The sequence below is a fragment of the Copadichromis virginalis genome, linkage group LG3, assembly GCF_057382275.1.
Source record: "Copadichromis virginalis isolate Kocher_CV1m ecotype Utaka linkage group LG3, C_Virginalis_male_GT1.1, whole genome shotgun sequence".
In the NCBI taxonomy this organism is placed as follows: domain Eukaryota; kingdom Metazoa; phylum Chordata; class Actinopteri; order Cichliformes; family Cichlidae; genus Copadichromis; species Copadichromis virginalis.
This window is the reverse complement of record NC_140620.1, coordinates 43,310,112-43,331,819: the sequence shown is the minus strand read 5'-3', so window position 1 is coordinate 43,331,819 and position 21,708 is coordinate 43,310,112. Positions and strand designations below refer to the sequence as shown.

General features: G+C 37.7%; 4 protein-coding genes across 4 annotated transcripts; all 4 read left to right on the top strand.

The window, feature by feature from the left end:
* Window positions 1–1,347: 1,347 nt before the first annotated feature.
* On the top strand, window positions 1,348–4,298 carry LOC146714872 (transmembrane protein 272-like). Its single transcript, XM_085451228.1, has 4 exons — window positions 1,348–1,393; window positions 1,493–1,543; window positions 2,847–3,002; window positions 3,747–4,298. Exons 1-4 carry the CDS (start codon window positions 1,348–1,350, stop codon window positions 3,947–3,949), a joined length of 456 nt encoding a protein of 151 aa, XP_085307354.1. The 3' UTR covers window positions 3,950–4,298.
* Window positions 4,299–7,805: 3,507 nt separating this feature from the next.
* LOC146714871 (uncharacterized) lies at window positions 7,806–9,732 on the top strand. Its single transcript, XM_085451224.1, has 5 exons — window positions 7,806–7,846; window positions 8,120–8,196; window positions 8,290–8,340; window positions 8,450–8,611; window positions 8,845–9,732. The coding sequence occupies exons 2-5, from the start codon at window positions 8,142–8,144 to the stop codon at window positions 9,048–9,050; spliced, it is 474 nt and encodes a 157-aa protein (XP_085307350.1). The 5' UTR covers window positions 7,806–7,846; window positions 8,120–8,141; the 3' UTR covers window positions 9,051–9,732.
* Window positions 9,733–11,726: 1,994 nt separating this feature from the next.
* Window positions 11,727–15,291, top strand: LOC146714870 (uncharacterized). Its single transcript, XM_085451231.1, has 6 exons — window positions 11,727–11,906; window positions 12,093–12,148; window positions 12,465–12,541; window positions 12,628–12,678; window positions 12,846–13,079; window positions 13,248–15,291. The coding sequence occupies exons 1-6, from the start codon at window positions 11,727–11,729 to the stop codon at window positions 13,496–13,498; spliced, it is 849 nt and encodes a 282-aa protein (XP_085307357.1). The 3' UTR covers window positions 13,499–15,291.
* Window positions 15,292–16,789: 1,498 nt separating this feature from the next.
* Window positions 16,790–21,149, top strand: LOC146714869 (transmembrane protein 272-like). Its single transcript, XM_085451223.1, has 5 exons — window positions 16,790–17,001; window positions 17,330–17,405; window positions 18,721–18,771; window positions 18,864–19,046; window positions 20,629–21,149. Exons 2-5 carry the CDS (start codon window positions 17,345–17,347, stop codon window positions 20,805–20,807), a joined length of 474 nt encoding a protein of 157 aa, XP_085307349.1. The 5' UTR covers window positions 16,790–17,001; window positions 17,330–17,344; the 3' UTR covers window positions 20,808–21,149.
* The last annotated feature ends 559 nt before the right edge of the window (window positions 21,150–21,708 follow it).

Genomic DNA, 21,708 nt, shown 5'->3' with positions numbered 1-21,708 from the left:
TGACATTATGAGAATAGAACAAGACTGGTTACGAATACCAACTACGGAGCAATCATCAGTCGCCCCCTCTGCATGCATGACATCAAGCTGTATGACAGGATTGAACGAAACATCCGTTCACTGATCCACATGACAAGGATCTACAGCTGTGACACCGGAATGTCATTCAGACTGGTCGGATGGTAACGAAGAGAGTCAGAAATGAGGGAATCGAACTACCAGAAGGAGAAATTGCAGACATCAATGACAGCTACAAGTCCCTGGGAGTCCCACGGTCTAATGGGAACCATGAACCATGCTAGGAACACTGCAACCACCAAGTACCTGCAGCGGGTCAGGCAAGTCCTGAGGAGTCAGCTGAACTGGAAGAACAAGATCCAGGCTATCACAGCCTCCCTGCGCCAGTGATCAGATACCCTGCTGGGATAATAAGCTGAGAAGTGCATCAACACAGTAATAAATATCTTTAGTAGTGAAGCATAGTTACAGTAAAAGTGTGTATAAAAACAATGAGAAAGACTCATGTAGGTGTGGAAATGCAATACTGGTTTGGGAACACCATTAAGAGTGCTTATTATGACTTTTCTGCTGTGAGAATTGCAATAAGGCAATCGTGACACATGCTTTTATGCTTTTAGCGGTGTGTCATTTTCATCAGTATTCATTAAAAATAAGCCAAACAAATAACTAAAACACAGAAAACAAATCAAGAAAATCGTTCCCAAATCTTCCACTGTTTTAATGTGTGTGATTAAATTTAGATGGGCAGATTTTGTACTCACTCAACTGTTGCAATCCAGAAAAGTCTGAATACATATCACCGTAATGAAAAAAGGAACATAAAGCAACTGAGCATTAAACGGAAATAAACACTCAAAAAGGAAGTTGAAACAAGCGCTGTTTGACCACATGCCCACCATGTATATATATATATATCACTCACTATATGCATGTTCTTCAGCAAAAGCCTTTTTCTCTCCCTTCAAGAAAGGAAGTCATTGTGAAAACAAAAACAGGTGAGAATTTGTCTCATAGGGCAGAATATACTATCTAAATGTGATCTCTCACACAGTCACATTTAGTTTCATTATTTTTACCACAGGTTTAAGTGTTTTGTGTATTTTTTTGTGACCTGGATTGTTAAATTTGCTTTTAAACATCTTTGTTCAGATGCTTCAGTCATCATGCAAGACTACATGGGTGGTTAGCATTTCTCGTTCATAGAGTAATGAACATTTTTTTGTGATTTGTCTTTTCATTTACCAGACAAATAAATTCAACCAAAGCATCTGCTCACTTTGTGTCTGTGCCTGTGAATTTTATATCTACTCATAATGCCAGAGACTGATGAACCTCAAAACTGTGTCTGTGGACGTCAAAAAAAAAGCAGCAGGTAAGACACCGCTGTGCAGAATTTTTACATATAAAGTGTCTGCAGCTGGTGAACGGGATCATTTGAGAGTGAACATCTGCTTTGTTTGTCTTCCTTCAGCATGCATCTTGGGGATGTTTTTCATCTTAGGCGTGGCTCAGTTGACAGTTGGTAAGTGAAAGAAGCAGCTCATTCAGAATAAATTCATCTTTCACTGTTGCATTGACTGTTTGTAGACAGTGTGTCCCACATTATTTCAATAGAAATCATAAAATAGGGAAAATAAGACACAAGAAATAGCCTTCAGCTAATCCAAAATGCTGCAGCAAGAGTCCTGACAGGGACTAGAAAGAGAGAGCATATTTCTCCTGTTTTGGCTTCCCTTCATTGGCTTCCTGTTAAATCCAGAATTGAATTCAAAATCCTGCTCCTCACATACAAGGTCTTAAATAATCAGGCCCCATCTTATCTTAATGACCTTGTAGTACCATATCACCCTATTAGAGCACTTCGCTCTCGCTCTGCAGGCCTACTTGTTGTTCCTAGAGTATTTAAAAGTAGAATGGGAGGGAGAGCCTTCAGTTTTCAGGCCCCTCTTCTGTGGAACCAGCTTCCAGTTTGGATTCGGGAGACAGACACTATCTCTACTTTCAAGATTAGGCTTAAAACTTTCCTTTTTGCTAAAGCATATAGTTAGGGTTGGACCAGGTGACCCTGAATCCTCCCTTAGTTATGCTGCAATAGACGTAGGCTGCCGGGGGATTCCCATGATGCATTGAGTTTTTCCTTTCCAGTCATCTTTCTCACTCACTATGTATTAACAGACCTCTCTGCATTGAATCATATCTGTTATTAACCTCTGTCTCTCTTCCACAGCATGTCTTTATCCTGTCTTCCTTCTCTCACCCCAACCGGTCGCAGCAGATGGCCGCCCCTCCCTGAGCCTGGTTCTGCTGGAGGTTTCTTCCTGTTAAAAGGGAGTTTTTCCTTCCCACTGTCGCCAAAGTGCTTGCTCATAGGGGGTCATATGATTGTTGGGTTTTTCTCTGTATCTATGAAGCGCCTTGAGGCGACTTTTGTTGTGATTTGGCGCTATATAAATAAAATTGAATTGAATTGAATTGAAGAAATAGCAAACATACATGAACGTAAAACCATATGAACAAACGTCCATTTATTATTATTGCATTTATGTAGTGATGATAATGGAGAACTTGTCTTTGTCCATTACAGCATGAATGTAAAGCTAATTAGTTATATAAAATATAAGCATCTAGCATGTCCCGAGCTGTCACACAAACACACAGACTGCTTCACATTTTGTTTGTTGGGATCTCATTGGGTATACCGATAGATGTGCTCAGTGTAAAGTAGACCAAAAAAATATTGAGAAAAAACAGAGCAGTGTAACAAATAATCAGTCTATCAGGCAGTGTACTCAGTTCTGGTCATACTTTGTCCTTGTGCCCCACAGGTGGGTTGTACGAGCATGACTGTCCAAGGGAACCCTTCATCCCCACTTATCTATATGGACCCATGGCTGTTGTTGGGATACTTGGAACAATAGGGGTGTGCAACAAGATCTGTTTCTTGTTAACCAGCATTTTCTTCTTTGCCTGGTTCATTGCTGGTAAGCATTAATAGCAATACTCGGTTTTGGACAACATAAGAAAGAAATACATAAGAAAAATTATGATTATAAGTATTACAGTTCACAAATATATTACAACCTGTGCATGATATTAAATGTGGACAAAGTTTAAAAAATTGAGGTCAGTGTATGTGAAAGTGATATCTGTGAGCTGGAAGCTCATGCTTCTGACTGCTATCAAATCCAGATAGCTTTTTCAACTCTAGGCTCTGTATGATGTCACTGAGAGGGGATATCCTTAATATGATCATCTCAGGCTCCACCCACCTACTATTCAAACCTTTATTTGCTAAGGCCAGGATTATATAGAGAGTTACTAAAAATATGGAGCTGCAAATGAGTTTTATAGGTTCTTTCAAAGCAAAGTATCTAAATGCAAAGGAATTTTGTGGAGGGAGAAACAACTTGGATCTGAGAATCACACATATTGGTTTGAAAATAAAAATTGTCCAGAATTATCACAGAAAATTAGCTTTTCTCAATGCTTAAACATTTTTTCATGTAACTTTAAACAGATACAGAATCTATAAAGACTTGGTCCTGAGCTAAAACATCTCATTTGGAAATTAGTTTATGTTCTGATTTACTGGCTAAAATGATTTTTGTGACCGAAGTTATGACAATAAAACTTTTTCAGTTTAAAAATGAAAGCATTATTTCACTGTTTTTTAGTCTAACCAGACATTACTACATTACTACTTTTCTTTTACTTTATTTCTACAGGTAATGTGGCGATCTTCTCCATTTATGAACCAAACTACAACAAGAACACAACAAAAACTGATTCGTACTGCAACAAAACGCTCTACCTGTTTGCATTTTGGAGCACCATCCTGACCTACGTGCTGTTTGCTGCACTCGTTTACATTTGTTGCTGCTGTAAGGAAAAACAGGCTGATGATAATGAGGCTCTGCTGCGGAGATAAAAAGAAAAGAATAAAGATGGCTGACATGAAAACATAGGCACGCACAGCAGATCACAATCAGCATGTTTGGTGGTGTTATGATTTTTACTGATCACTTTGGTGCAAAATCAAACCAGAAATGTTATTCTCACTACTTTTAATGCACTTCTCAAATTTGTAATACATTTCATTGATATCCTAATGCCTAATATAATTGTTTCAACACGGTTTTTATTCATTCATCACAGAGTTGAAGTGATTCACTGACTCTTCATGTTTTGACATATTTGAAAAATGTTTTATTTGTTTTAGTGACTCTGCGTTATAAAACTGAACAGTACATAAAGTGGTGTGAGAATGACTTTCCTTTGTGCCGAAGTGATTGAGAAAAACTGTAGTGAGTGGTTTTCGTGTGTGTCTCATGTACAGTATGTTGGCAAAAGTATTCACTCACCCTTATGTCTTATGTACTTTTAGCAAACATATTACAGCAACATGTGTTTAATCTATTGATCTTTTAGAGAAATATCACAATGAGGTTTAGCAATTAATGTTTTACATTTAATCTTCTCAAATGATTTCATTAATCTACTCAAATAATATTTTTATTGTTTGTCAGGCTTGGTGTTTGCTGTGTTTTACCACTATTGGTTAAGTTGTTACAAACTTAGAGCTCCTGGAGTTTCCCAAAGGAATAAGAGTGTCAGGTTGGACTGTCAGAAACTAGAAGAGAACATATGAGAATATTGATTTGATGAAGTCATGCAGACAAAGCAAGAAGCATTCAGTCAAAATGTCCATTAAACGTGAAAGTGTTTTTTAAGTTGGACTTCTTAGACAATTTTTTTATTGCGTGCAGAGGATTATTGCAAAAACAGTGCCAGCATTTTGTTGTTGAGAGGTTTGAGGTTTTCTGAACGTAAACAAAAATGTTGTGTGATATAAATCATAGCTTAATGAAATCCATGTGTGAGCTTCTTAATTTAGGAATATCCAAACTATTCATTTTTTTTTTATCTGAAAAATAAATTAAAACAAAAAACAAAAAAAGCTGTTCTTTCATTTAATCGTCCTATTTTTTATTTTATAGTTTAGTACCCTGTTGTATCTTCTTTATTCTTTGTCAATTTCATAAATTGGCATAATATTTTTTTATAATGAACCAGAAAATGTGTCAATATGGAAAGTGAAAACAGGGAAAGTATTTTGGAAAAGCAGACAGATCTCGTGCTGCTCCAAAACCAGTGAAAAAACCTCAGACAGGGAAGACTCAGTGGTTTAGACCAAGTAAGGGGAACTGCTCTTAACTTCAAAAAAGTAATTTTATCCTATCCTATCATTTTATCCTATTTGTTTGAAATGTCCAAGGAGCTTTTAAAGAAAGTGACTGGACTTCTTTAAGTTTGGTGAAACTTAAAGAAACTTTCTGTCCAAGCTTCTCAAACTACCATGATCTGGGATAACTGAAAACCCCCACAGACTGTTTGCTAAGTATCTACCGATTCAGAGCTGATACCAAGAGACCCCACAGAAGTTTACAGAATAAGTATCAAAGACAAGACAACCACAGAAAACAAGAGTTTGCCTGTCTATGAGGCAAGACTGAACTGAGTGTGCAGGTCTGGTGGTGAAGCAAGCTTGCTGGGGCCTTAGCGACGCAGATGGAGGAAATCTGGAGGCCAGTGGCTGAGACAGAGGAACTGGGGACCAGCGAAGAGGAGAAGATGTGGTGTTGGGGAAGGATCCTCATCCTCAAACCACTGGCTTCTCAAAAAGGAAGCAGGGCTCGATGAGAAAGTGAGTGAGTTTAGACGTCCTCTACTTGTTATTTCGTAACACTGCTAACCAGAGATGGACAGTTACACGTTACAAGTAATGCGTTACAAGTAATGCGTTACTGTAATCCGATTACTTTTTTCAAGTAATGAGTAAAGTAAGGGATTACTATTGCAAAAAAGGTAATTAGATTACCGTTACTTTCCCGTAAGCACACTGCATTACTGCGTTACTAAAACTGTGATTCTTTCTTCGAAAAAAACCCCTAAACTTCCAAGCAAGCACCGAGTGCGCTATGACGTAATGGGAAATTCACAGAGAAACTCGCGGATTCTTCAACTGACCGCGGCACACCTGCACCAGGGTAAACCTCCACCTACCCCACTCCTGCTTTACAGGTGAAAATAGAGCAACAGGACTGCTAGTCTTTGATTTTATTTATTTTCTGCTGTGTTTTACTGGCATCTATTTGAAAGACTGAGTGTAAACACAAAAAATATTTTATTTTATGTGCTGGAATGTGCAGAAAATAGGTTTAAATGTTAAACTAATTTATTCCAGTCAGAGAATGTTGCATATAATTAAATTTTTGCTTGATGCATAAAGTTAAAAGATTAAAACTGATAAAACAAGTTTTAAAAAGAGACTTTTCCATTTGATTACATTTTGTATGATGGATTATGCAGAAAAAGTAGAATTGGGCTGAGAGATCTATTGCTAATAGATCAGTAAATCAGTAAAGTAACAGGATTACTTTTTTTGGGAAGTAATCAGTAATTAGTTACTGATTACTTTTTTCAAGTAACTTGACCAACGCTGCTGCTGGTCGACTTCAAACTAAGCACTCTTAATCAAAATATACTTCTAAAAAATAAAGGAAGAGCATAGCATGAAGTCAATAAAACTACTAATCTGATCATTTAAGTAACAGAGGCGATTGTCAGACAGTTTCAGATGCTTTGAGTTAATGAAATTAACCACATGTGAACTAGCGACTTCCAAAACAGGAAGGGTGTTACAGGTGGAGGCCACTGACATTTTTCCATTCTTATCTTTTCTGAATGTTTTTACTAGTTTTTCATTTGGCTAGGGTCAGTATCACTACTGGTAGCATGAGGCAATACCTATGTGGACCCTACAAAGGTTGCACAGGTAGTCAAACTCCTCCAGGTTGGCACATTAGTACAAGCAATTGCCAAAAGGTTTGCTATCTCCTACTACAGTGTCAGGAACATAGAGGAGATTCAAGGAGACCGGCAGTTAGTCTAGGAGAGCTGGACAGCGTCACAGAAGGTTCTTAACTCATCACCTTCTCCTTCTTTGCCTCTGACCACACCGTTCCCCCTCCTATTTCTTGGTCTTTGACCAACAAACTTAGGCTCTAACAGATCCAGCATGGAAATCTCATTTTTCATTATGTTTGATTTGGCCAAGATTTTACAACCACTTCCCTTCCTGATGCAACCCTCCCCACTTATGTGGGACTGATCAATGGGCAACAGGAGGACCTTGGCTTTTGGCCTCCATGGGATGATTACACCATATCCACTAATCCTGATCAACCTCTGCAGGAATAATTTGTCATGGTGTGTTTCACACTGAACAATTCATTAAAAACAAATTAACAAAGGGAGAAAACAGATGAAACAAGTCATAGTGGGAAGTGAAAATGGAGAATGTGTTACTGAGAAACTGTCTGAGGTTGTCAGTGGGTGGTTATCTTTTTTTTTTCTTCTGCTCTGTGAATACCAAAGAGCTGTTTGGAAATCCAAACCCTGAACTCTTCGAGTAATGCTACAAGAAAACTCAGAGATATTGTCTGAAAATACTGTACCAAGCTTCATATTTCTTACACAAAAAACTAACAGATGAAAAATAAAACATAAAACATTCTTGTTATTATTTAACCTTTTAGTTTTTATGTAAAGTTGCTAACATACCCATAAGTACAAAAAAAACCCCATAATTATTCCAGTAAATCACTGTACTTTTCAATCAAATAACATTATTAAAAAGGGAAGATTGGGAGCAAGCGCTAAAGTGAAAGACGCTGTAAAAGGAAGTTGAAACGTGCTCACATGCCCATGTTACATGTGGCCATGTTCTCTATGCTTAAAGAAGTCCAGACAGACACACAAACAGGTAGGTCTGCAACTATCTGCTTAATGCTTTCACATAATGCAATTTAATTTGGTAACTAGGTTGAAATGCACAGGAGGTTTATAGTTTCTTGTAGAAACATCTGTTTGTTGAACGGTTTTTGCAAGACTGTACAAACATTCACAATTTTTCCTTTACAGTCTAATGCCTATAATTTGACATTTGCACTTGTACATTTTTTCCCCACAACCTAACTTAATAACAGGAATATAAACATAAGGAGACTATCTTCTTGCTCACTTTGTGTCTTTATAGGTTAGAGTCAAAACTAGTTACAATGCAGGGGAGTCAGAGACCACAATTCATCTGTGGACTGCGATACATAACAATAGGTGAGAGAGTGATGTGTAAAGTTTTTGCAGACATATAAAGTTGGTGGATACTGTTATTTGTGACTGAAAACATGCTGTATTTGCCTCCTTCAGGGCTTACTTTGTTTTTCCTTTACTTTATATTTATTTGTCAAGGGATGGTTGGTAAGCAAGACATCCTCTTATTTCCATTCTGACATTGAATTTATGTGAATTTATTTTTATGAGCCAGACAATGTTTGAAAAATCAAATCTTTATCTTTGCACCCCATAGGTTCAGGTGTGTTTCAATGTCCCAGACAGCCTTTTATCTCCCTCTACATGTCCCTGTATGGGATCATACCGGTCTTCTTGGCACTGAGCTTATGGTGTAACTGGTGCAACAGTGTCTGTTGGTCTGTAACCACCATCTTCTTCTGTTGCTGGTTTATTGCTGGTAAGCTTTTAAAAAAATATCACAGAGTTGGCTGGAGTGAGAACAAGATGGTTTCTTACTCCAAATCCTCCAAAATCTAACATGTCTTATTGATTTTAGAGATTTTGGATATCCTTAAAAGGGTCATCTCAGGCACACAGATGTGACTGTTAGCACAGATGCCCCCCCAAAAAACTATTTTAAAGCTCTTTTTTTGCCTTTCTGTCTTTGTTTTTTGTTTTGTTTTTTTACAGGTAGTATTGTCATCTACTCCATTTATGAACCCAAGTACGACAAGACTACAGCGCAGCCTGATCTCTACTGCAACAAGACACTCTACCTGTTCGCATTTTGGTTCACCAACATGACATACATACTGTTAGCACTGCTCTTTTTATCCTATTGCTGTTGTAGACAACGAGGTGATGGTGATAATGAGACTCAAACACTTGTGCGGTAATAAATAGAGACAAAGCAAACTTAATTAAAAAGATAATCATACACTGTCAGTTAATGGTAGTACCTACGGCCATTTATCATCCACAGCGTTTTTTAATATTAGGCCATTTTCACTGTGTTGAATAGAATATAGCCAAACCTCCCAACCCTTTTTTTTTCTTTTTTTTCTTTAGAATTGCCGTCTCCGTTTATTCGATTAGCTTAAGGTGGCTAAGCTAAAAACCGACATCCACATGAGTACCAAAAGCCATAAATCGCCCCATTGAAACCCATTATAAACGCTATTTTTCACTGCACAATTATTACCATTAACGTAGTGGCGATGGCTTAAGTTTCATTTTTGTTCTGTAGTCAGGACCTTAGAATTGTAATTTTTTTATTTGGCCACCGGGTGGCGCCCTTGCTTCACATTTGACCCCTGCTGGAAAACAGCGGGCTTCTTGGACAGACCTGCGGGAAACGAAGCCTCATTTCCGGCGTGCAGCAGCGGCTTCGCCCGCTGATCGGACCATTTTCGGCCCCTAGGACTGTATGAGGGTGCTTTTTTTTTTTTAGTCAACAGGAAATGACGTATTTGTTGTCACGTGGTATCGGATGTGTGTGCTGCAAAAATGAGTCCCCGGTGATCGTGCCCCGGTAATCGTCGCGACTTACCCCGGCAAGAATGCACTTATTTCGGCCTAGAGGAGGAGCATTTGTCGCCTGGAGACCATTTTCTGGTCCTGAAAAAAAAAAAAAAAGGCGATCGAAATGACTGTTGGTGCCAATCTTTAGTCCATCTAAAGGCCTAATTATAATAACAATTGAATATTACCTCAAATGTTTTTTTTGGAAAATATTCAAGTTTTATGTTTTTTGGGGCAAAAAAAGCAGTGCGCTCATGTGACGAAACCGGGATATAAAGGGTTAAAATCCGCGAAATGTAATTAAAACTTGACATGAATATTTCAAGGAGAAGTAGGTCTAAAAGATTGGCTAATTTAAAGTGGAATAAAATATTAATGTATAATCTTTTTATAGCACTTTTTATGGCGTGGTCGATTTTTGGCTCTAGGACCTCATAAGGGGTACGTTTTTTAGGTACTACCAAGGTTAAATGAGGGCAAATAATGCATTTAAAGGCAGTTTGCCTGTTTGTCTTATGTAGATATAATCAAATGTTCTAATGAGCAATGTACATGTTTGATCTTTTATCAGAGAAGAATGACAATTTATATTTTAAGTAATTAATGTTGGAGGTTTACTCTTTTTAAATACTTTTGCAGCAGTACTCTGTTACGTAATGACATCCTTATATGAATAATATCCTTTTTTTTCATCCCATTGATTCTCTAATAGGTCGGTTTTATGAGCTTGTGAGCGCAGAAATACCAAATGTGTGAGGCTGAATACTGAGGAAACATCATAGAAATGCTTAGAGAATATATCTGTTGATCCAGTAACAAAATCAGAGAAAGCCTGGAGTCTTGAGTGAAATGATCATCAATCATAAGTAATACATGTACATAGAAATGTCAATGTAAAGTGTACGTTTACGTTTTTCCAGGAAGATCAGAAATAGGTCCACGGATTTATTAAAATGTACAAACATACAAGGAAACAGACAGTATCCAAGGCAAGAAAGTTTTTATAGTTCTAACAAGCTTGAAGGCCAATATTTGGTATGATAACCTTTATTCCTCAACACGGGCTTTCTTTAAGTAGTCTTCAGGAATAGTTCTCCAGGCTTCTTCAAGGGCATTCAAAGCTGCCCTTTGTTCTTTTTTTCTGTCAAGATGATTGTATCCCCCTCATTGGTTCAAAAATACCTTTACGAAAAATATATTTTGATCAATCTCAACAGTCAGAGAATCTACAGTCTGTAATGATTATTAATCATTGGTTACAGATGTAACCCTTCATTGGTGCAAGGATTCCATTTTATGTCTGTCAAATTGTTTTATCTTTGGTATTTTCAATAGATTCAACAGACAAAATGTAAATAATTTATGTGTTTGTGTGGCTGGCTTTGGGTTTTTTGTTATGCATAGACACAACACAGCCTTTTTCATGCTTGAATGACTCACAGATCAGCGTTAAGTTGCTTAATAAACAACAAAAAAACCATCTCTAAATGTAAAAGGAATGAAAATAAATGAAAAAGCAGCCAATATCCAAAGTCTGACTGCTTAGAAATACATCATAAAGAAACAAGGCGTGGCTAAAGACCTTTACACAGTGCTGAATTTGACGTAATTTAATGTATTATGTCTATGTTAATGTTACAAAATGCATGCTGTCCTAAAATTAACATGAACAAAATATTATTTTTAAAAATGACTGTCCTTATCTGACACTATCTTCTCTAATCCTGGTCAGCTGTTAAAAGAATGATACTGTCATAGTATTTTTTCACACTCAACAATGAATTAAAAAAAGATTCATGGTGGGAACTAAAACCCGGAATATATTTTAGAAAAACAGGCAAACCTTGTCCTGTGGAGAAATACGACATAAAAATGTTTATGTAGGGAGGTCTTAGTGGGTTAGGACAAATGAGAGGAAGTGTTCCTCTCCTGAGGTTTTGCTGTGACAGACACGCTGTCAGTGATGTTTTTCTCTGGTCTGTGAATGCAAAAGAGCTCCTTAGAAATAAATGTAAAAAGAATTTTATGTAACGTTGCTCACATACAAACAAATGATTAAAAACATAATTATCTCAGTAAATGGCTGGATGAAAAAGAATACTAAAACTAAAAAAGAAAGTGAAAGATGCTGTAAAAGGAAGTTGAAGCAACATGCTCACATGCCCATGTTATATGTGGCCATGTTCCTGCAAGAGTCCCTTTCAAGGAAGTCCTGCCAGACACACAAACAGGTTGGTCTGCAACAGTCTGTATAATGCTTTCAGCTTTCACACTTTAATTTGCTAACTATTTTGACACAGGAATGATGTTTACAAGCTTTCTAAAGTGGATTTCTTATGGAAATATCTGTTTGTCGAACTTTTTTGGGTATCCAATAACCATTTAGATTTTAGAATTAACAATTTGCTCTTTCACAGACTACCATTTGTGATTTGAAATTCTTCTGTACGCTGCAAAAGACAATTAGTAAAAAGTAGGTAACACTATGCTTTTACATTATCAGGCTTTTCCTTCATCTTAAATCATACATTGTAATTTTATTCACGTGTTATATCATGGTATGTTTCCATTTATCACCTAACAGTATAACAGAAATATAAAGTGGAGAATATCTTGTGCGCTTTCTTTGTGTCATTTTAGGTTTGATTAAAAAATAGTTACACGTCCTTCTGGCAGACTTACAACGTAAAAAGGATTTTTAAAAAAAAAAGTAAAATTCATTGTCTTTCTTCAGTCTACCTGTTTTTATTTGCCAATTTAACAGATGAATGTCTTTTGTGTCTTTTTAGGACAGATATAAAACTAGAAATAATGCCAGAGAGTGAAAGACCAAAATGCACCTCCGAACCTCGAACAACAATATTAGGTGAGAGGCTGATGTGGAAATTCTTCTACACATGTGCAGACGGTGCGTAGTGTCATGTGGGACTCACTGTATCTGCTTTTCTTCAGGGTGTATCCTGGTGATTTCCTGTATCATGTTCATTGCTCAAGTGATAGTTGGTAAGTGACAGACACTGTTATTGTAATAATCAGATTAAATTCATTGGAGTTTATTTTGTGTAACCAGAAATAAGTAAAATGAAAAATAAATAACCTAAATTGTGTATTAAAACTTTATGAAGCAGATTCAGTGACATTTGTTTCTGTTTTATCCCTGTACACCACAGCTTTAGCAACTGATGAATGCAAAGGAGAGTTCTACATCCCCATATGCATCTATAATTATGGATTCATATCTGCATTTCTGGCACTGAGCATGTGCACAGCGAAAAGAATGCAGCAGTTTCCAATTACACCAAGAAAGCAGTTGCTGTACCTGCTGCACCGAGGGCGGTGCAAGTGGTGCAACATAGGCTGTTGCTCTGTGCCCCTCCTCGTCATCTGTTTCTTTTACCTTGGTGGTAAGCTTTAATTACTTAAGTAAAAGAGAAAAAGTACAGGCAAGTTATACTCTGAATAGTAATAAAAAAAAAAAAAACAGGTTTTTAGTTTATATTGATCTTCAATGAATGAGTTACTGTTGTTGTTTTTAACAATGCACTACAGCAGTATTTTAAATATTTTTACAGTTAATGTGTTCATGTACTCGGATATAAAACCCAACTTCAATAAGAGCGTAACCACAGGCATTATCTACTGCAACAAGACTTTCTACCTGTTTGCATTTTGGAGCACCAACCTGACCTACGGCCTGTTGGGGCTGCTGTTCATCACTTTTTGGTGTTGTAAACGACAACAGCCTGAAGACGGAGATGAGGCTCAAATACTCGTCCAGCATTACCAGATTAGGATCCTATGGTTCACTGTATATGAAGTCTAATGTATGTACTTTTAAAAATTCTAACAGGTTATCATATTGCAACAAAACTATTACTATATGCTTCTTAATTGGTTTTGCCTCGTAGAAAAATGTTTTTTTTCTACATTATTACCAGTTTCTGTGCTGTTTTTAAATACATCCATGTAATGTTACTTATGTATAACCACTGTTGATACCAGGTAATTACTATTGTATTGTATTTGACCAAATTCCTGTGTATTTTGTTTGAACCTAAATATATTTACCTACAAAAACATTAGAAACAGCAGATCAGGGGAAGAATAATTCAAGGCTTTGGAGGAAAAAGTAATTATACTAGAAATTAAATTAAATAAAAAATTTAAGTAGTTGATCATTTCCAGGTATTTTAGAGGTGGGAAGAATCCTTTTTTTTTTTACATTTTTATTATGAAATATATTGTTGTGCGTCCTGCCTCTCACTCTATGACAGCTGGGATAGGCTCCAGTCCTCCTGTGACCCTGAATGTGCATCATAAGAATTTAACTATTTAATTGTGCTCTTACACTATATATACAATTTATATTAGACTACATCATGTAAAATGTAATAGGGACTGTCCTACCATTTGTAATAACAACAACAAACACTGCATAGCAAAGGCCCATGTGATCTTATAATGATGGAGTCAGGTCTAATTTGATTTTCTTCTTTCATAAACACTGTTCCACCATCAACCAGCAAGTTCAAAAGGACAGTAAGAAAACTACAAAACACTGAAATAACATAAATTGAGAAAGACTCCAATGAATTTTTTATTTTTTATTTTTAGATGCAAACGCAAAATTGAACACAGCAGAATTAACAAGAAGTCTCTAAATCTTTTGACTGAGACTTGAGAAGCAAAAGGTCTAGAGACTTGTTGATGACCCCTGGAAACCTCCAGGCAGTTGGTTGCGAGAGGTTGGGGGCAGTTGCTAGATGAAACCGTGCTGGACCAAAAACCTTGTGTTTCCTTTGGATGCAAGCAGATTGCTGCAGTCCCCAACAAGAGCCAACCTTCGACTTGCCACAATAAGAAATGTAGCTCATTATTTTTCAGTATACCATTTGTTGTGGCACTCTGGTGGTTTTAATGATTTCTGTTCTTTTTACTTCCTTCATTTAACATGTTTGGTTCTCTGATACAGCCCTGATATTTAAGCAGAGTGCACAAATGTTCACTATGTATGTGGTCAGTGTTTTGTTAAAGCTATTCAAGAAACTTATAGCTTAGAGATTCATTATAGAGAAATGCAGAAGCAGAATTTTCACAAACAGAAATTTCCCAGTGTTTTTGCTTCCAAGTCCCTAAAATGGAGCTTCAAACTGAGTAAGAATAAATATTAAGCTGGCTGTGAGTTCAAATATTAAATTTGGAAAGTAATTCTACTGTATATTATACTGTAATTATGTTGATGTTATAACTGAATTGCTTTACCTTTAATGAAATGGAAAACATTTTCTATTGTAAATAAAACCTTTGACCAGTTATTTTACTGGATCATTGCAGAAAGAGTCCCATGTTTCCAGAGGGTGGAGGACATGTTTTCTGTACAGAAACAGTTACATGTGAAGGAAAGCAGAGCGACCAGCAGACTTCTCCTAAAACAAAAGCGAACACCTACACGGTGGATTTGTTGCAGAAATGTGCCCAGCTTCTCACAGTTAGTTTGCAAAATGTGGCATCGACACAGACTGTTGAACACATAGTCCAGTTCATACACTTGTACTTCTCTCAGTCCAGCTATCGATCACAACCACACTCACTTCCTCTTACATTCATGAACTCTTCACAATAAAACTTGATACTCATAAAAATAAACTGTATATAATGCAAATGCTTTGGTACTTATTAAACACTCCTTGTAAAAGGAATTTGTTAATACTTTAAACAAACATCTGATGAAGCTTAAACGTGCCGCTGTTGTTTAACGCGACCTCCGCTGGTTTCTTCCTTCTGGCAAAAAGTAAACGATAAACAAACAAGAGACAGGACTTGCGCCAGAAAAGCTGATCAGCTGATCACTGATCAGTTTCATGATTGAAGTAGCAACAGGGGAGGGAGGGGGAGAGAATGAGAGAAGAAGAGGCAGCTGCAGCGTAAAGACGCGGAATAACTCCAGCTTTGTGTCTTTTTCACTGTAGCTAAAGTCCGGGACAAACTGTTCCTTTTCGGAAGAATACAAAACGCGTAATATTTTCTCTGAATACCGTTTTTTATGGGATGTTTGGCAACTCTAATAACTAAGCTTAGGAATAAAATAAAATTCACTATCAGTAACATCATAGCACCCACTCAGCAGTGTGTAAACACCGTCATGCTAGTTAGTACGCAGTACAAGTTATTGTAACTGACTGTAAAAAGTCAGCACAACGAAAATAAACTGCACCTAAACTTGGTTTATATCTGACTCAGATAGACTGCAGGTCTTAACTTCTTACCTGAAGTTCAGTTCACCTGACATCAGACCAGCGGCTGCCTCAGGTGCGAAATTTGTTTTGTTTAAATGTATATAACAGAACAAAACAGCATATGCAGCATGCTCTGATGCTGTGGTGCATGTTTCAATATGCGAGTGTCCTAAGCCTTTTATTAGAGTGACAGCCTGTGGAAAGAAACAGATGTCTGCTGGTTTTGTTGTACAGTGCTCTGCAGCGCCTGCCAGGAAGGACGAGTTGGAACAGGTTGTGACCAGAGTGCTGGTTCTGGGTCTGCAGTGATGTTGCCTGATTGTTTCTTGACTCTGGATTTCTACAAATCCTGAACTGATGGCTCCTTTCAATGTGGAGCAGCAGTGGCTCTACTTTGAGCCCCTCCAAAATGACTGAAATTATTCCTCTGTCTCTAAGTAAGAGGATATCCATCCTTCAGACAAAGATCATTTCCACCGCTTTAATTCTTTTAGTAACTGCCCAAAACTTATGACCACAGGTGAGGTTGTAGGTCGACCAGTAAATTGACAGCTTTGCTCCTTTACTCAGCTCTCTTTAACATAAAGGACCTGTACAGCGACCGTATCACTACTGCAGCTACCACAATCCGCCTGTCACTCTCTCGTCTCCCCACTAGTGAACAGCAGACTTAGCGCTTTGACGCTTTGACTTTAAATTTCCTCAGGTAAACTTGTTTTGACCTCCAACAGTCTGAATGTTGCATTTACGCCTTCACATCTGGGTTCAGTCAGATTGTTTTGATTTGATTAATTCGATCCCTTTTTCACTCCTACTGAAAATTATTAAATATAATATAGAGAACCTGCATCAGGAGCAAGTAAAAATGTTCATGCATAAGCAGAAGTCAAAATGAAATAGGAAGTCAATTATATCTTTGCTGAGAAAATACAAATGAGCACAGGATTAAAAACGAGAAGAGAAATCAGGAAAAAAAAAGTCACTCAATTCGGAAGTCAAGACCAGTATTTAAATGACGTGAACTCTTCTTAATCCCCAGATGTTCTTCTAATTTTCATAGACAAGGTTGGAGGAAGAGGGACTCAAGAAGGTACAGCATCACCTTTATGACATTTTTACCATTATTTACGACTAACTCATCTGAAAACGTCTTCCCAGTGAAAATGGCTCAGTTTAAAGTTTGCTTGGTTATCTGGTCAGATTTACTGCGACTGTTCATGTTTACACTAGTGTAGTTGTTAAAAAAAATAACATGAAATTTACCTAAAATTATACTACAATGTCTTTGTTGGTATTTCATATATCATGAAAAAATTGTAACACTTGTTTTCAAATATCACCCGCCTGACAGCTTTCTGTGTGCAGTGTTGTGATTGTTGTGAACAGAGCTGGAGCTTCTGTGTCTTTTCCTTTTAAAGTTATCATTGGTGACGATGCCTGACACTGACACGATTCGGCACATCCGCAGACCTAAACCTCCATCTGTGGTTGTAGGTAAGAACTGGTGCCACACTGACCTAGGGCTGCCACGATTAGTCGACTAGTCACGATTACGTCGACTATCAAAATCGTCGACGACTGATTTAATAGTCGACGCGTCGTTTGAAGCTTTGTAAGATCCCAAAAGACGCAGGAATAAGTAGTAGGATTTAAGAGTGTAATAACGGACTGAAACAGAAGATGGCAGCACTGCATGTACAAGTATGCCAGCTGCCGTTAAACCCCAAAGAAGAAGAAGAAGAAGCAGCCGTGTCCCAGAATTCATAGCGCAGCCCAGCTCAGTTTCCAACAATGGCGGTAGCTAGTTAGTTTTAATATTACTCTTATTATTCTTTCTGGGTCACAAAATAAACGTTTAACATATTTTCGAGAATGTAGCTGTGTAAACCTCAAATATCTGCTCAGTTTATCAGGACACCACATATTTTCAAAAGCGCTCCGACGTTTTCGGAGACGTCTGTTACCCACTAGCTCAGGGGTGGGTAATTCCAGGCCTCGAGGGCCGGTGTCCTGCAGGTTTTAGATCTCACCTTGGCTCAACACACCTGAATCACATGATTAGTTCGTTTCCAGGCCTCTGGAGAACTGCAGGAGCTAATTTAGCCATTTAAATCAGCTGTGTTGGTTCAAGGACACATCTAAAACACCGGCCCTCGAGGCCTGGAGTTGCCCACCCCTGCGACTAGCTCGATAGCTAGCCGGGGGCTAGGTCACTAGCGCCGTGAGAACACCGGACTCCCGGCAAATTGTTTTCAAACCCACCGCCGTCTTTCGCTACTCAGGTTAAATATATATGAGTCACTTAGATAATTTAAAAATGTTATTGTTTGGCTTTTTTTTTTTTTTTTTAGTATTTTATTTGTTCCTGAGTAAATCGGTTTGTCTGAGATTAAAGTTATAGTTTTTACACAGCTGAATAAACGTCAAGCAGACAGCTGATTATCAGAAGTGTGAGATGCTCCAGAATATACTCCGGTGTCCTGTTATATTTTAGATAGCAAGGAGTTTATTAAACTTCACCGAAACAATCTGCAAATTTCATTAAAATTTAATAAACTATCATCTTGTCTTTATTTTTAGTTGGCACCTTAAAAGCTCTAAGCTAATGATAGTTATATGAGAGCAGATGCTGCTGGTGCAATAAGCTGTAGTTTTACGTTCAATGGATGATGATCTGATTAGTCGACTAATCGCATAAATAATCGGTGACTAGTCGACTATCAAAATAATCGTTTGTGGCAGCCCTACACTGACCTCACATCAGCAGACGCTCCTGATGACTTTAACATGTTTTCTGTTTTTGCTTCAGGATGTTTCCAGGTGATTTTGTGCGTCATGCCCATTGCTCAGTTCGTCATTGGTAAGCACAGGTGCACTCACTGTTACCAAGATGTACACATTTGTATGATTTTATGAAGTGCGGAGTTCAGTAATGTTTCATGTGTCATAAAGGAGCGTTGTACCAGTTTGACTGCCCCAGGCAGCGCTACATTCCCATCTACCTGCTGGTGATGGGAGTGGTCTCCATGCTGCTGGGTCTGCTCTCCATCCTTCCGTGTTGCGCAGGCTTCGGCAACCACAGCAGCGCCTGGACCTGCCTCGTCTCACTCTTCTTCTTCTGCTGGTTCATTGCTGGTAAGCTGAAAGAGTCAGATGGCTGACCAATCTGTGGGCAAACTAAGCAAACCCAATTTCTACGAGCAGAAAGCAGCTTTTCTTTTTTTGCTTTCCAGAAAGCAAATGTCAGAGTCAGCACGTAGGTAAAACCTTCAGACGTGTTCACACAGTTACTTCCTGCTATTGTTACTCATATGTTACTTCTGTTGGTTTCCTTGGTTATCTCCATCAGACCACACTATGTATGTGTGTTGTTACAGTAAACTGACATTGGATTTTGATTAATTAGGAAGTAAGAGCTTGTTGTCTGAGACTGAAAGTCTGCACTTCAGTCACATCTTGATAGTTTCATTTTAAATTCACTCTGCTGGTGAACAGAGGCAAATAAAAAAATGTGTGATTGTTCAAAAACGTATAAAAACCATTGTTTTCATGTATCAAAGTTCCTGATATCGGTGATGAACTCACAGCGACCCATGTTTCAGTTCTCCTGTTTGTTTTTGGTTATAACCTGTAGCTTTAAAGTTTGGTTTCACTCTAGGACATCTCAGTGACCTAATTTTCTACATATATAACTATTCAAATAAAGCAACTGCAGAAAACATTTTCCATCACTTTTGAAAAAGACAAATATATTAGGTGTACCATAATTTTATTGGGACATAATTTCCAGAGGTGGGAACTAATACTTTACTTGAGTATTTATTTTTCTGACAACCTTTTACTTTTATTATAATGTGTTTTGATAAATGACGTATCTTTATATTGTGAAACGTCCTGCAATGTAAACTAAGCTATACTAGCTTTGTGTTACTCAAAGGTTGCATGAAGATACTGAGCAGTTTTGTGCAGGATAAACAGGTTAGCTTCCGTTAATGTGGTTCATTCACAGTAGATCACTGTGTTGGACCAGTGCACAGTGGCTGTGTTAGGTTACATTAAGTGTAGCAGAGATTCATTTACATTTAAGATGACGACACTTAGATTTATTGGTTGAAATCAACCTTTTTACCAACCTTATGTTGTCTAGTATAAAGACAACGTACAGTAGGGTGAAGCATCTTTACTTTAACTTTATTGATTTATAGAGCACTCTTCACAGGATAGAAAACCACAAAGTGCTTCACAATAATATAAAACATCTGCTGACATCTTGTTAAATTCAGTTGTGTAAATCTACAAAGAGCAGCAGGTCAGCTGATCACAGGCTGCACGCTAAGAAAATCTACTGAAGCTGATCAGAAATTATTGTCAGTTGTGAATATTTGTGTCACCTTGAGCCACGACAACAGATCTTAGTGCTCCTCCACCCCTCTTTTACTGCTTATAGTTTAGATTTGAATAACAACTATACTCTCATCTACTAATATTATTCTATTAATATATTAATATAACAGGAGGCCCTGTTACCTGTGCATATAAATGATTAGTAGAATTGTGATTCAAAGAGCTACTACTTACTTTCCTACTTTCAGAGCCTGGACTTTTTTACTTATACTTGAGTAAAAAAGTGGGTTCAGTACGAATCAGATGAATGCACACTGTTCATGAAACTCTTCACTGCTATATTAAACATTTTATTTTTGCTCTTGTCTTTCAGGAAATGTGTGGATCTACTCCGTCTATGAGCCCAACTACAATAAGACAGTAAGCAGGGATGTGTACTGCAACAAGACGCTCTACCTGTTTGCCTTCTGGACCACCAACATGACCTACGTCCTGTTCGGCTTTTTGCTTTTCTGTACCTGTTGTCCGTGGACTCTGTGTGGTGAAGATTAAAATACATACACAAAATATTTTATGGTGCAGACTTGAGATCAGCGACCCACATTTACATACTGCTAGGATGGGCTGAATTTTAACAGTCGGGGGCACAAGCTCAGTAACCTCTTATTGGTTTGACTTGTTTGCATGTGTAGAGCTCTGTCTTTACATTAGTCTCCCCCTGTGCCATGAATTGAGTGCAGAAAATATCAACAGATATCAAAGATATTAATGTCACTGTGCTAGATGCAAAGATAGGAAGTGTGAACTTTCAACGAACTATATCATGGGAACAATAAACTACCACGTTGTAACTGGTTCCCTTCATAAGAGAAAAATAAAAATATTTCAGTCTTTGTTTGCCGTCATCACTTTTTAATTAAATCTCTCCACCTATGTTAGTTTTTAATTCCTTTAACTGTCATGTTGTGTCAAATTTGACTGATTTAAAAGTTTTACGTACCTAATTTGATTAGACTGACCTAAGATTCCATGACTTTGTCCACAAAGAGGATTTCAACACAAAATATAAATTAGATCCATCTGCATCCAACTTTGTGTGTTTTATTCAACATTTCTACACTCTTGGTTTTCCCGGTCAAAAAAAGCCGGTCATTAAAAATTAATGGGAGAGGCAATTAGCGTAAATAACTGAGTACAGGTACATGCACATTTGTCACATGTACACTTGCAAGCAAGCACCTATACATGTGCATAAACACACACACATACACACATACAGACACCTTGGGTTACTTGGGAAACACTGCGCGAACCTTAGTGCCCAGGAGAGCCTCTCTTCTACAGGAATAGCTCACAGGTCACTGTGTGGCACCATCATAGCAGGTCAATACACCTTAAGTGAGACTCTGTATTTGATCACTACACTGGTGAGGAGGAGAGAGGCCAGGAAACT

What these genes read in the sequence shown, in the direction of transcription:
- LOC146714871 (XM_085451224.1), top strand. Translation starts at nt 8,142, where the DNA reads ATGCAGGGGAGTCAGAGACCACAATTCATCTGTGGACTGCGATACATA. An exon ending in ACTGCGATACATAACAATAG is followed by an intron (nt 8,197 to 8,289) that starts GTGAGAGAGTGA and finishes TGCCTCCTTCAG; the next exon opens with GGCTTACTTTGTTTTTCCTT. An exon ending in TATTTGTCAAGGGATGGTTG is followed by an intron (nt 8,341 to 8,449) that starts GTAAGCAAGACA and finishes TGCACCCCATAG; the next exon opens with GTTCAGGTGTGTTTCAATGT.
- LOC146714869 (XM_085451223.1), top strand. Translation starts at nt 17,345, where the DNA reads ATGCCTGACACTGACACGATTCGGCACATCCGCAGACCTAAACCTCCA. An exon ending in CATTGCTCAGTTCGTCATTG is followed by an intron (nt 18,772 to 18,863) that starts GTAAGCACAGGT and finishes TGTGTCATAAAG; the next exon opens with GAGCGTTGTACCAGTTTGAC. An exon ending in CTTCTGCTGGTTCATTGCTG is followed by an intron (nt 19,047 to 20,628) that starts GTAAGCTGAAAG and finishes CTTGTCTTTCAG; the next exon opens with GAAATGTGTGGATCTACTCC.
- LOC146714872 (XM_085451228.1), top strand. Translation starts at nt 1,348, where the DNA reads ATGAACCTCAAAACTGTGTCTGTGGACGTCAAAAAAAAAGCAGCAG. An exon ending in CGTCAAAAAAAAAGCAGCAG is followed by an intron (nt 1,394 to 1,492) that starts GTAAGACACCGC and finishes GTCTTCCTTCAG; the next exon opens with CATGCATCTTGGGGATGTTT. An exon ending in CTTTGCCTGGTTCATTGCTG is followed by an intron (nt 3,003 to 3,746) that starts GTAAGCATTAAT and finishes TTATTTCTACAG; the next exon opens with GTAATGTGGCGATCTTCTCC.
- LOC146714870 (XM_085451231.1), top strand. Translation starts at nt 11,727, where the DNA reads ATGATTAAAAACATAATTATCTCAGTAAATGGCTGGATGAAAAAGAAT. An exon ending in ACCTCGAACAACAATATTAG is followed by an intron (nt 12,542 to 12,627) that starts GTGAGAGGCTGA and finishes GCTTTTCTTCAG; the next exon opens with GGTGTATCCTGGTGATTTCC. An exon ending in CATTGCTCAAGTGATAGTTG is followed by an intron (nt 12,679 to 12,845) that starts GTAAGTGACAGA and finishes TGTACACCACAG; the next exon opens with CTTTAGCAACTGATGAATGC.